General features: G+C 45.4%; 1 protein-coding gene across 3 annotated transcripts in view; it reads left to right on the forward strand.

Annotated features, from left to right (window-relative positions):
• The window catches only part of TNFAIP8 (tumor necrosis factor, alpha-induced protein 8), a 133,762-nt gene that overhangs the window by 54,848 nt on the left and 66,223 nt on the right, over positions 1-12,691 (forward strand). The window contains exon 2 of one of the 3 annotated variants that reach the window (XM_010846606.1): positions 6,536-6,952. The exons of 1 other annotated variant lie outside the window; for it this stretch is intronic. In XM_010846606.1, the coding sequence (XP_010844908.1) occupies positions 6,940-6,952 (13 nt within the window). In that variant the 5' untranslated portion in view covers positions 6,536-6,939. Of the gene's footprint in view, positions 1-588; positions 6,953-12,691 lie in introns of those variants that run through there. One more of the 3 variants, XM_010846605.1, reaches the window with a different exon arrangement.

The raw sequence follows: 12,691 nt of genomic DNA on the forward strand, positions 1-12,691 counted from the left end.
GTGCCTGTCTTCTTGCTGCTTTTCCTGTTGTTCTTCTGGCGCTTGGCCTCCGAGGCCACCTCTGCCAGCGCAGTCTCCATCAGAACGCCCTGTTCATTTCCATCCCAGCACCTCTTGAAATCTGCCCTTTAGTTATTCACGTGTTTACTTGATTGCCACATCTTCCTCCCACTGAATGTCAGTTCTTGTGTTTTATTTCCCACAATGAGCCCAGCACCTACGTCGGTACCTGACGTTCAGTAGGTTCTGGATAAATGCGAGTTGATTTTCTTGAATGAATGAAGCAATCTCCTTGTCACCTAGAAATGTGCAGTGTCGTGGGATGATGAGACGTTTATAACAGTGCCTCTCCCTTTGAGCAAAATGGGCTAAAGATTGTAAGGAAGCTTCCAAGTCGCATAGGGAGATAGAGGAAGAGGAGCTGGCTTGAGGCATCGTAACGGGCTTCCTGGTGGCTCAGTGGTAACAAATCCACCTGCAATACAGGAGATGCAGGTTCAATCCCTGGGTTGGGAAGATCCTCTGGAGGAGGAGATGGCAACTCATTCCAGTATTCTTGCCTGGGAAATCCCATGGACAGAGGAGCCTCGCAAGCTACAGTCAATGGAGTCACAAAGACTTAGACCCGACTTAGCAACTAAACAACAGCAACATAGCCATCACAATGGCCTTGTGTGACTGAGCCTTGGGAGACTGGCAGTAGTTTGTAGCTGATGATGGTGGAATGGACCCCAGAGGCCAAGGAAAGGGGGTGAACAGGGGCCCAGAAGTAGAACAGTGCTAGGCTGATGAGGGCACGGCTAGGGAGCATCTTGAATCCTTTGCTAACAGTGTGGACTCTGATCCATGAGCAGCTGGGAAGTGCTGCACATTCCCCATCGGAGAATGACGTGGTAAAGTGAAGATTTTCAACTCAATTCTAGGTACAGATGATGATGTGCTTTGAAAAGATGTGCCAAGAGGGCAAGTGAGTGAAAAGAGCAGGAAGCTGAGGCCTGAGATAGGATGGGGCTTTGGGGTTGAAACAAAGGAAGGCAGAGGCACTCTGCAAGGGTGGGGAGTTGTGAGAGCTTGGTGGCTGGAAGGGGGAGAGGGAGATCCAAGATGACACTAAGGCTTCAAGTCTGAATGGCTGGTGGGAAGATGAGATATGCAGTGCAGAAGAGAAGCTCTTTGGGGATGAGTCATATGAATTTGCAGCAGCATATGAATTTAGGTCTAGCCCATCCTTTTACTGTATCAGGGAGCATTTTCTGGATGAAACTAGCCCACATGCCCTCCTTTGTCCTGAAAGACTTTGGGTGATGAGAGGCTAGAGGTGGGGAGACAGAAATGTAGCACAGGATAGGAAATTCTGGGCTCCTTATCTGGAAGAATAGGACCACTTAGTGGGACGGGAATACAGGGCTCTCACATCTCTCCAGGGGTGAGAGGTGTGTGCTCGGCAATGTCTGCTCCCCAGTCACCATGTGGCAAGAGCTTGTTTGATGTCAGCCTGCCATTCAGGCTGTGAGACTGAGGAGGATGGGGCAGAAGACAAGTGATGATTGCTGTCTGCCTGAGTGCGGGGCTCTGGTTACCAATGGGATAAGGCCCCGAACTGGGTGATCATCCTTCCCCTGCAAATGGTCAAAACTGGTGTGTGTATGTTTTTCCTGGGGGCCGAAAATCAAGGAGAAACTTTACTCAAGACAGGGTGTAATTCCTGATGGCTCGCTAAACTGAAACATTTCTGAAAGCTGGGTTTTTTCTTTTAATATAGGTTTCAAAATAGCCACGTGGGTAAAACTACAAAATGACAAAGCTCACTGTTGTCTAAAGGGGGACAGAAAGTAGAACTGCTTTCATGGTCTTCTCTGGAAAGCTGTCTTTTTAAAAAAACATCTTCTGCCACCTTGAATGCACAGGTTTTAACAAAATCCAAAGGAGAATGCGAGAAGCACAGATGGAAAGACAGCAGAACTTGGTAAATGAGAGATTGTCCAAAGCAAGAGAGGAATCAGCGATGACTGGGGGATGATGGGATCCATAGAGGTTAAAACAGAGAGGAAAATGATCAAGTTTGGTGACAGAAGGAGATGAGGAATTCAAATTGGGAAATACCGTGTGTTGCATATTCACAAGAAATTCTAGAAATTTATAGAGAAATTTACTCTACCATTGGAGAGTTTTTCTTGGCAAATTTAGAGTTTAATTAGTTGAGTATTTTATCATGAGGGCTCATGTTCAGTTTCACATGAAGGTTTGCAATGCAAGAATGCTATAAAATGTCAAGACTCTGTTTATACTCAGCTCAGCAGAAAATAAACCAGGTTCAAGTGCCAGCATATTTATTGCAACAGGCACTCAGTGTTTCTGTGCTTCGTAAAGGCTGATTTAATGTTTTCGTTGGTGGTGTGAGTGTGAAGAGAGATTTGAGCGTCCTAGGACAGCAGACAGAAATGCTCATTCTAGAGTGCTGCGATCTGGCTGCTGGCATCACTGTACTGCAGCTAGCAGTGAGTTGTTTATTTATTCATTTGTTTGCCTGCTTCTGAGTAACATTTTATAAAACTTATACTTGAAACTTAGAAATACTATGTGATAGAAAAACCTGCCTTCCCACACTTCTTTTTTATGCGGCCCCTTGTGGGGAGTCAGTGTGAGGTTGGACTTGAGAAATCTGCCCCCCAACCCTCCTGCCCTGTCCCTGAGGCCAGCGCTGGCCCGCAGCAGCTCCAATTCCCACTGGTGAACTCTCTGCTCTGCCTGTCCTTAAAAGGTGGGTTGCCAAGTGTTCTCTTTATTTTCCAGACAGTCCCCTATGTGTGCTCTCTGGTGAACCATATACAAGAAAAAACCCAACCAGTTTGGAATAAGAGATCCCATGTACCTGTGCTGGCCTTACCCTGAGCAAGTACGTTACATTTATGGAGCTTGGTTTCCTCAGCTCAGGGATCACGGTGCCCACCTCCCAGGGTTTCAGGGAGAGCGAGTGAACACAGGGAAATCACACACGCTGCTCAGCATCTGGTAGGGTTTCTCTGCTCTCCTCCTGGCCTGAAACGTGCGCTCCTGTTGGCACAAGCCTTTTCAGGTAAGAGGTGACCATTCGTTGTCTCTGTGATAGCATTCAGAATGTGCTTCTGGAACACTTTACCAGACTCAGGCCCTGGAATGATCCCCCGTCAGCCTGCCTTCTTCCCTCGCCAATGACTCCTTTCTCCCAGAAAAAGAGCCGAGGGACAAAGGGAATCAAGTCGAGTCAAAGAGGAGGCCCTGTTTGCAGCACTGGTTTCAGGGAGGCCGTCGAGAGGGCTGCAGTGGCAGGGAGAAGACTGAAAAGGAGGGTCTAGATAGGATTGATGGGAAGAGGGGAGGGTTGAATGGAAAGAAGATAGCAGTACTCTTGGCAGTCACCGGATCATGCCCTAGGGACTAGGGAGCAAATTGGGAATGCCAAAGCATGAAGGTCAAGGTGTTTCGCAGACACTTCCAGTTCTGTCCTGGAGACTATAGCATCTGTTGAAATACACAAATGGTACACATTTTCATGCATCCATAAATTGCATTATCCTTGTGGTGATTTTGTCGAATGCACTGCTGATAAGGATGTGGGTAGCCATAGAGGAAGTGTCTTTCTTGGGGTGTGTAATAAGCAGTCAGTGAAACTAGGCCAGAGAGAGCGCCTGTGTTTGGTGATGGTTCTGGGTCTCATGGCTTCTCTCTCTGCCCTGCCCCAGCTTGCAGGGCCTTGTCGAATAATCGGCTTAACCTCTTTGAAATTGTGCTTGTCACCCGGTTTCTCTGGGCGTAGGGACAGTGAAATGATTGAAGTGATAGTGCCTTGCTGTGAGATGCCCAGATAACGTGGAGAGCGTGCGCACTCAAGAGGAGAAGCTGGTTTTCTGAAAGCCGCTGTCACGTGGTTGCAGATAGATGGAGGAGAAATACGAGATAAGATGCTCGCAGACTTCCCTAATGAAACGGCTTATGTACTGTCACTGCGAAGCTCCGGGTTGCATCCGTCACCAGCAATGCCACTCACGCTCCCGGGGTGGGGCCCGGGGTGTTGGGGTGCTGAGCAGTACCTTGCTTCAGCTGCAGAGCTAAGCTCACCAGAAAGATAGAGAACCATGCCTGCATCTGAGCACCAGTTGCCTTTGTAAGGCTTGATTGGACAGATTCCTCCGCCGCCAAGCCGTCATACTGTTTCTAGGGCTAGAAGCCACAGCTGCTGCTTCTTTTCCTGTCTCAGAGCACGGATGATGCTCCAGCGTTGGGTATCTGTCACAACTGTCGATCCTTAAATCTGTCGAGAATGTCCTGATTTCCTAGTTTTTCCTAGTTACAAGTCCTAGGGACACATAGGAGAGTTGCCTTCTTATCTTCAAAGGCGACTGAAGTGGGTTAGATACTGTTACATAAGACTGTTCTCTGAATTTGAACTGCTCTATGAGCTCCCTGTGTTTAGCCTCTGTCTATAATTCTTCTTTCTTCCCAAATGAAGTTGGATGTGGGATGAGTAGAATTTAAAATTATAACTGCTGGGATTGCTTAAAAAGGGCAAACTTTTAATAGCTTTGAACATGTAAGTCCTGGGCATTCTGGTCTCACATAAAAGAGGAAGGAGGTCTCCTGACTTCCTGCCTTATCTGTAGCCCATCCAGATGTGTTACTTTCTTTTTGGCTGCACCATAGGGCTTGCATGATCTTAGTTCCCCAACCAGGGATCGATCCCCTGGCCCCAGCAGGGAAAGTGCCGAGTCCTAACCACTGAACCTCCAGGGGATTCCGTAGCTGTGTTGCTTTATATTCTCCTGTTGTTGGAGTGCTCTTTCCAAAATCAGGGATTGGTCCTCTGGGTGTGGAGGTGCCCAGTTGATGCACGAGACTCCAACGCTTGCAGCCCACTCTGCCCTTGCCTCTCATAGGTAGGACCACATCACCGCCCCGGTCCCTGTGTTTGGAGCCCCGACTTGGGCTGCGGGCCGTGCTGGCCGCTGTTTTCTGTGATGCTGCGCAGTTTTGCCTCCTGCTGTCCCTCCCGGCGGCTTCGCCATGCTGCTCCACCCTCTTCCCGCAGCAGTGGACAGAATGGTTCCTGGTAGGCATCTAGACATGCAGCTACCACCAAGGCCACATTGTAAGGAAATGTGAGAGCCTGGTTCCTGTGTTTAGATATAGCATTTCTGTCCTTTACATTTGGTAATTTACCCTTGGACTTGACAGTGAATCAGAGTTTGGGACGTCTTTATGATTTAGAACCCTACATTTCCAGGAGGGGTTGTCTCTTGGCATCTTCTTTGACCCTTAATCCCTGTTGAAATTGTCATAACATCAAGGGGCCAGTCAGAATTTAGAGAAGTAACACAAAGGAACACAAAAGGGTGTTTTCTAAAGTATAAACTTCAAACCTCTATGAGTTAGTCACATGATAATTCAGGCTACAAAGAAATGTGTAATATATTAGTTGGTGTTGATTTGGTATTTTTTTCCGCCTCTTCCCTGAATTAATAGTAGGCATTTGGTTTTAATTCAGGTCAACAATAATGCTTATTGCTATTCTAGCAGTGACTATGTGTCAGACAATATGTTATTTGCGTCACGTGGTTCTTTTTACATCTTGACAGCTGTTCTATGAAGTAGACAATATTATTTTCATTGGACAGAGAGCAAAATTGTTCAGAAGGTGAAGTAACTTGCAAGTCTACAAAACTAGGAAGTGGTGTGGCTAAAATTTGAACTTGACCTAGCAGACTGTAAAGCATTTGTCCATTGCATTCCACTTGGTATGATTTCTGCTGTGTGCAGAAACAGGCTCAAAGCAGAGTGTTATTGCTGCAGAAGATAAGAATAAAGTCAAGAAACTTAGCATGGAGTTGAAGATAAGATAGATCACCATAGACCACCTAAGGACAGCTGTGAGAAGATCCCAGAAAGGAAGCTTAGTTGAGGTGCTGTGGGGATTAAAGGAAGAGGCTGAGAGCCTAACACCCATTTGGGATCTTTAGAAAAAGGGATTCACAGAGGAGGTGCATGTGAAGTGGGTCTTGTGGGACTGGCCAAACCTTGCCTGGGGGGATGGATGAGGGAAGGACTTGTGGGTGATAATAACTGTCAAATGCCCAAGGTTAATAAATAAGCTTCTAAGCAGACTATTAGAACATACATGTGCCTGTATCTCTATGTATGTACCTGTGCGTATTGCATGGGCATGGATGCAGGCATACATACGTTCTGTATAAAGACCTCATATTCTCTCCAAAAGCAAAAGGCTAACGATTTTAAGTAGCAAAGTTGTCCGAACTCTGTTCTCTAGCTCTCCTGAGAACCAGAACACCTTTAAGCAACACTTACTATTAATAGACATTCATGTTTATACAGGCCAGGTAGGAATGAGTTTTTTTTTAAATTTTTTTCCGGGCTTCTATGATTGGGGCTGCTCCTTTTTTTTTTTTTTTTTAAGTATCTGCTCCTCTTTTCTAGCATGTGGAAACATTAGACTTCCTGTTTCTGCTTGATTTTGAAACTGTCTCCCGTCCTCCTATCACAGGTAATCCCTGTGTCCCCGTGCAGTCGTAGCTTACGGGTAGCGAGTTCAGGCAACACCCAGTCCGTCCCTGCTGTGGACGTGAAGACCTCTCTGGATTCACAGTGAAAAGCTACACAATGCATTCCACTACAGCTGACGACACCCGGCTTCCAGAATAACAAGCAAGACAACTTTTAAGTGACTGTTGTTGACCAGTGTCTTCTGTGCATTGGTTTGGTATGCTTGTGGTTGGTTTTTTGAAAGGATGGGACAAATTCTTTGAATTATTCTCAAGGAAGACTCACTCCCTGAAGGCAGTACAGATGCCGTGGAAAAGACATCGGCAGGGTGGCTATGTATGTTCCTCTGGTCTATGTGACTGCTGAGACTCTGGGAAGCTGTCCTTCTGATTGATACGGGGGAAAATGCCGAAACTAGGTGAGTTAAAAAGTGCCCAGACTAATTTGGTTGTAACACCTTTGTCGGAATCGATGACTAAGCACCATGGTGTTGCTGTCTACAGGGAAATAACCTTTGGTCACAGCTTTCAAGTGGTTGTGTTCAGAAAAATCACTGCTTTTCTTTTGCAAGGACTCTGGGTGTGGAGGAGCGTTAGGAGACTAAGGGCTGTTTGAGGACTGTGGGTAGAAAAGATGGCATCTGGAGTTTGCGTGTAGACAGTTTTTATCTCTAAATGGATGAAGGATTAAAATGCTTCAGAAATGGGGCTCTGAACCGATGGAGAACTTTTGCACATGAAATTTCTCCTTCTCACAATTTCTGTGTGTTTGGTAACTCTCAGATGTCCCTGGATTCCAGTGATCTGATAGCGTCAGGAACACCTTGTAGAGACCTGCAAACCCAACAGTGTTTATTTGTGTTCTCCCATTATGTAGGGGTTTGTCAGAATATTGACACTGCCATTTCCTCTAACAGCCAGTAAGCAATTTGAACTCACAAACAAGGCCTTCTGTGCTTTAAAATACACCTTAGGCTTGTTTTTAGCCTTTCATAATACTTCTACAAGTAGATTTCCTTTTATTTTTCAGGTAGATTGGAAAAGTTTTCAAAGATTGAAATACATAGAGTGTTTCAAAATAGCTTTAAAAGTTATATTGGTATTTACACATTCTTGTTCAAATCTATACATCATATTTTGTTTTAGATAACTGAAATTTTTTGGCTCAGAAGACTTTCTGGACCTAAAATTGAATACTAGGAAGGAATTCAGACTTGGAAGACATAGATGAATGTTAACATATCTAGTGTCTTGACCCATGAATTGAACCTCTGGCAGCCATGCGATTTCATAGAGCCATGACTACTCCTGTTATATGGAGTGTGGTCACCTGCAGATCATATATGTAAAATGTACATTTGCCTTCCAGATGCCCAGAGCTGTGCATGTGATTCTCTGTCAACTTTATATATGTATATATATATACATTCTATCCAATATATAAAAATGGTTATGTGTCTGACTATATCACAGCACATATATACAGTTGGAATCAGAGCCAGGCTTGGTTGGGAAAGTTTTGTGGGAGAAGTGAGGTTTTTTTTTGTTTTTTGGAGAGGGAGGTTGGGCTACGTAATGTATTAATACTTTGGCAGAAAGAAGCAGACATAACGATTCCAAGGCTGGAGTTAAATGCATTCATGATTAAGCACGAACCATTTAGGAGCAGATTGTAAATTACTGGTTGAAAATAGCCAAGCTAAAAGTGAAGAGGCGGCAAGGAGTAAGTGTGGAAGAGAACAGGATGGGTGTGTGGGAGCTTCTGTAGCCAGTGTGGCTGGTAAATGTCAGCTTTGGATACCAGCACTCCAGACCATGCTGCCATCTAGTGGAACTGGCTGAAATCACTGCCTCTCCTCACTGCCGGTTAAATTAGAGAAGGCAATGGCACCCAACTCCAGTACTTTTGCCTGGAAAATCCCATGGATGGAGGAGCCTGGTAGGCTGCAGTCCATGGGGTCGCGAAAAGTCAGACACGACTGAGCAACTTTGCTTTCACTTTCATGCATTGGAGAAGGAAATGGCAACCCACTCCATTATTCTTGCCTGGAGAATCCCAGGGACGGGGGAGCCTGGTGGCTGCCGTCTATGGGGTCACACAGAGTCGGACACGACTGAAGTGACGTAGCATAGCATAGCATCTTGACCGCAGAGAAGCTCACTTTTCTTCCCCCTGGGGATTTTAGGTGAAGAATTTGAGAAAGGAGATGGATACCACTATGCTCCCTCAAATGGTATTAATTTTGACTCTAGAAAATGAAGCTGAGTACCAGTATAAAGAGTTTCCCATAGACAATTTTAAAAGCTGTGATCTCTTTTTAAGATTAATTTTCACAGCAGTAAAGTTGCTTTACAATGTTGTGTTAGTTTCTGGTGTACAGCAAAGTGAATCAGCCATACATATACATATATTCCCTCATTTTTGGATTTCCTTTCCATTTAGGTCACCTCAGAGCACTGAGTAGAGTTCCTTGTACTACACAGTAGGTTCTCATTAGTTATCTGTTTAATACATGATACGGCGGAGGCTGTGGTCTTGCTGAGAGTGGTGTACATGGCCCTTCAGCTCAGAGTGTGGGACATGCAAGAAGCAGCCCTTGAGAGGGTCTACAGCTGGGTGAAAGCACACCCATGCAGCTTTGGGCTGCCTTGGTGTTTCACATACAGGGGCGACAGGGGAGAGCCCTCTGATTGTAGACACTGCAGCCCACAGACCTCAGAGCTGGCACAGAGCTGTTCTCCTCCTCCCCTCCCTTCCAGCCATCTGTTCAGAAAAACTTACTAAATTTCTTTTCTGCATCAGGGACCCTTCCAGGTACCAGGCATACACCAGTGAAAAAAGCAGAGAGAAATCCCTGCCCTTGGAGAACAGACATTCTCCTGGGAGAGATAGACAGTAAGATAAATAAGTTAAATATATAGTAGGTGGTGGGATACTACTAAATGCTAAGGAAGAAAAAAAAAATTAAGCTGAATAGGAGGATAAAGATTGGGGGTGTGTGTAGGATTTGCAATTATGTGTCATCATAGAGAATGTGATATTAGACTCGCTTGAAAGTTGTGAGGAAGGCTTATGGGTGAATATCCTGGGGAAGAACATCCCAACCAGAGGGCAAGCATATGCAGAGGTCCTAATGGGCAATGGGCACAGTATTCCAGAAACAGCTAGAGTGCTGATAAGGAAAAGGACAGGAGATAAGACAGAGAGATGGTGAAGGGCCAGATTCGCTGGCATGCTGTGGACAATTAGGGGTTTCCCAGGTGGTGCTAGTGGTAAAGAGTCTGCCCACCAAAGCAGGAGATGCAGGTTGGGTCCCTGGGTCAGGAAGATCCTCTGGAGGAGGGCATGGCAATCCACTCCAGTGTTCTTGCCTGGGGAATCCCATGGACAGAGGAGCCTGGAGGGCTTCAGTCCACAGGGTCACAAAGAGTTGGACATGACTGAACCAACTTAGCACTCAGCACTCTGTGGACAATTATAATGAATTTTACTTTCACTAGCCATAAGATGAGAAGCTGCTTGATTTAGTCTAATATTTTCATTTTATGGATGAAATTTAGGACAAAGAAATCAAATCAGGTATCCGTGGGTATCCAGCATCATACTGCCAAAGCCGGGATGGGAACCTGCTTCCTAACAGCCCTGCCTGCCCAGGTCGGGTGCACAAGCATACATAGGCCCAGACTTCCAAGTGCAGTGGTCTATGAGGAAGCCAAGTGCTGTTGGCTCCTCGGGCAAGTGTTTGGTTGTTCCCACAGCATGAACTACCTACCTATAGAGGACCCACAGCAAACACAAGAAAGGAGCAGGCCTCTTAACTCAGAAGAGTCCTCTGCTAAAAATGTCTGAGTGTAGAGAGAAATCCTTCAGATTTTCCCAGTGGTTAAACTCAAGAATCTACAATCTTGTAAAGCTTCCCTGTGTTCATTTCTAAGTAATTGGATAGAGTTAAGAGATGATTTCTGTATTCCCAAGTGTTTGATCCCAGTTGTCAGTATCACTGCTCACCATAAAAGTTAGTAAGATTGAATATCATATTACCTAAAATGAATTTGAAAACAGGATTACCCGCTGAAGAGAGCGTGAATGGTTATCATCAAATACAGTCTGACTTGAACTAATTTTGCCTAACATTCTTGCTTTGCTATGAGCTAATTCAAACCTTTCCCCTCCCTCTTCTTCGATCTCCTTTAGATCTCATGACAGTTGTCCTCTGGATGCTGGCCAAGTCCTCCAATCATGCTTTCTGATGAAGGTTGGGCCAGTGCTGAGTCTAGAGGACAGTGGCCTTGTGCTGTTGTCTGCGTCATTCTTGTGTCCTTCACCACACGTGGCCTGTATCTTGTGCACGGAACGTGAGGTCTTGCATAAGGTTGTGCCATCTTGTGGAGGGAACCAATTCCTCCCTGACTCTGTCCCCCTTCTTTCATTTCTTTCCTTCTAAAACGAAGCTCCCGTTACAGGTAGTGTGAAATTCATAGCACCATCTTCTTCTGCATTTGTGTTTGTTTGCGTAGTGCTTTCTCTTTCACTTTGTCTCTCTCTTTTTGCCAAACATGGTAATTTCATAACTTGTGTATGTTGTCGGTCAATGAGCATGCTCCTCATTCACTGCCTAGAATTTTATATCCATTATGGTTCTTCTTGTGTGAAAAAGGAACCCTAGTTTAGACTGGCTCATAACAAAGTGGATTTTTTATTAGCTACATACTAGAATGAGATTTGTCTAGAATGCACTATTTTTTTTCCCAATCTGCCTCCTGTGGTTGGGTCTCATCCTCAGCTGACTTCTCTCATGCTGGTTAAATGTCCTCAGCAATCCTAACTGCGTGCCCGCAATCCACTGTCCAGAAGCAGAGAGAACTGGCTTTTGGAAATTCTATCAGAGTGACCTTTCCCAGAAGCCCCCAGCATATGTGTGATGTCTCACTGACCCAAACTGAGCCAGGTACCCAATCTTAAACCAGTTTATCGACTAAGAAATGTGCTGTGTTGACTGACTGTAGGCTTGGGTTGCCTAAACCAGTCTTTTTGTGGTGAGGGGGATGGGATCACTAGACTGGGTGGAAATGGTCAGGGCTGAACCTGAGAGCTGGGGGCTGGGGTCAGTTTCTCCCTCAAACAGCATGCTGCTCCACAAGAATGGAGGGATGGAAGTGATGGCGAGTCAGCCATGGTGTCTCCTACACAGGCTTCCTTTCACTGTGTTTTTTATTTTTTCCCCGTTGCTTCCTATTTGGTGACTGGCTGTGGTCTAATACAGCAAATGGAGCCCTGCATATTGGCTTGCCAACCTCTTCCCCTCCCCAGTGACAAATGACATAGATGCTCTCAGGGAGAGCAAGGATGCAGACTTCATGAACCATAACAGCACTGCAGCTCAGAGAGGGAAGATCTCACCCCCAGACGTGGTCTAGTAAACACTGAACAGTAAGAATAAGAACAGACAAAATTAATTACAGGCAGCCCTTCAACCTATAGTAATTATAGGCCCCCTCAGGACACTGGAGTCCAATATAAATTAAAAAAAAAAATCAATGTAATGCACTTTTGTGCATCATGTACACGCCCATGAAAATATTTCATGAAAGCCCCTCAAAATTAATTGCTGTTGTTACCATCTTTTAAATAGCTGATTTATATTTCATGATGTATATTTTGTTCATCTGTTCCTCCTTAGGGATATTCTTTTGCCACTATAAACCATGTGTCAATACACATTTGAATAAATATCAGATCAGATCAGATCAGATCAGTTGCTCAGTCGTGTCCGACTCTTTGCGACCCCATGAATCGCAGCACGCCAGGCCTCCCTGACCATCACCAACTCCCGGAGTTCACTGAGACTCACATCCATCGAGTCAGTGATGCCATCCAGCCATCTCATCCTCTGTCGTCCCCTTCTCCTCTTGCCCCCAATCCCTCCCAGCATCAGAGTCTTTTCCAATGAGTCAACTCTTCATATGAGGTGGCCAAAGTACTGGAGTTTTAGCTTTAGCATCATTCCTTCCAAAGAAATCTCAGGGCTGATCTCCTTCAGAATGGACTGGTTGGATCTCCTTGCAGTCCGAGGGACTCTCAAGAGTCTTCTCCAACACCACAGTTCAAAACCATCAATTCTTCGGCGCTCAGCCTTCTTCACAGTCCAACTCTCACA

The sequence above is a fragment of the Bison bison genome, unplaced genomic scaffold (assembly GCF_000754665.1).
Source record: "Bison bison bison isolate TAMUID 2011002044 unplaced genomic scaffold, Bison_UMD1.0 scf7180017864238, whole genome shotgun sequence".
In the NCBI taxonomy this organism is placed as follows: domain Eukaryota; kingdom Metazoa; phylum Chordata; class Mammalia; order Artiodactyla; family Bovidae; genus Bison; species Bison bison.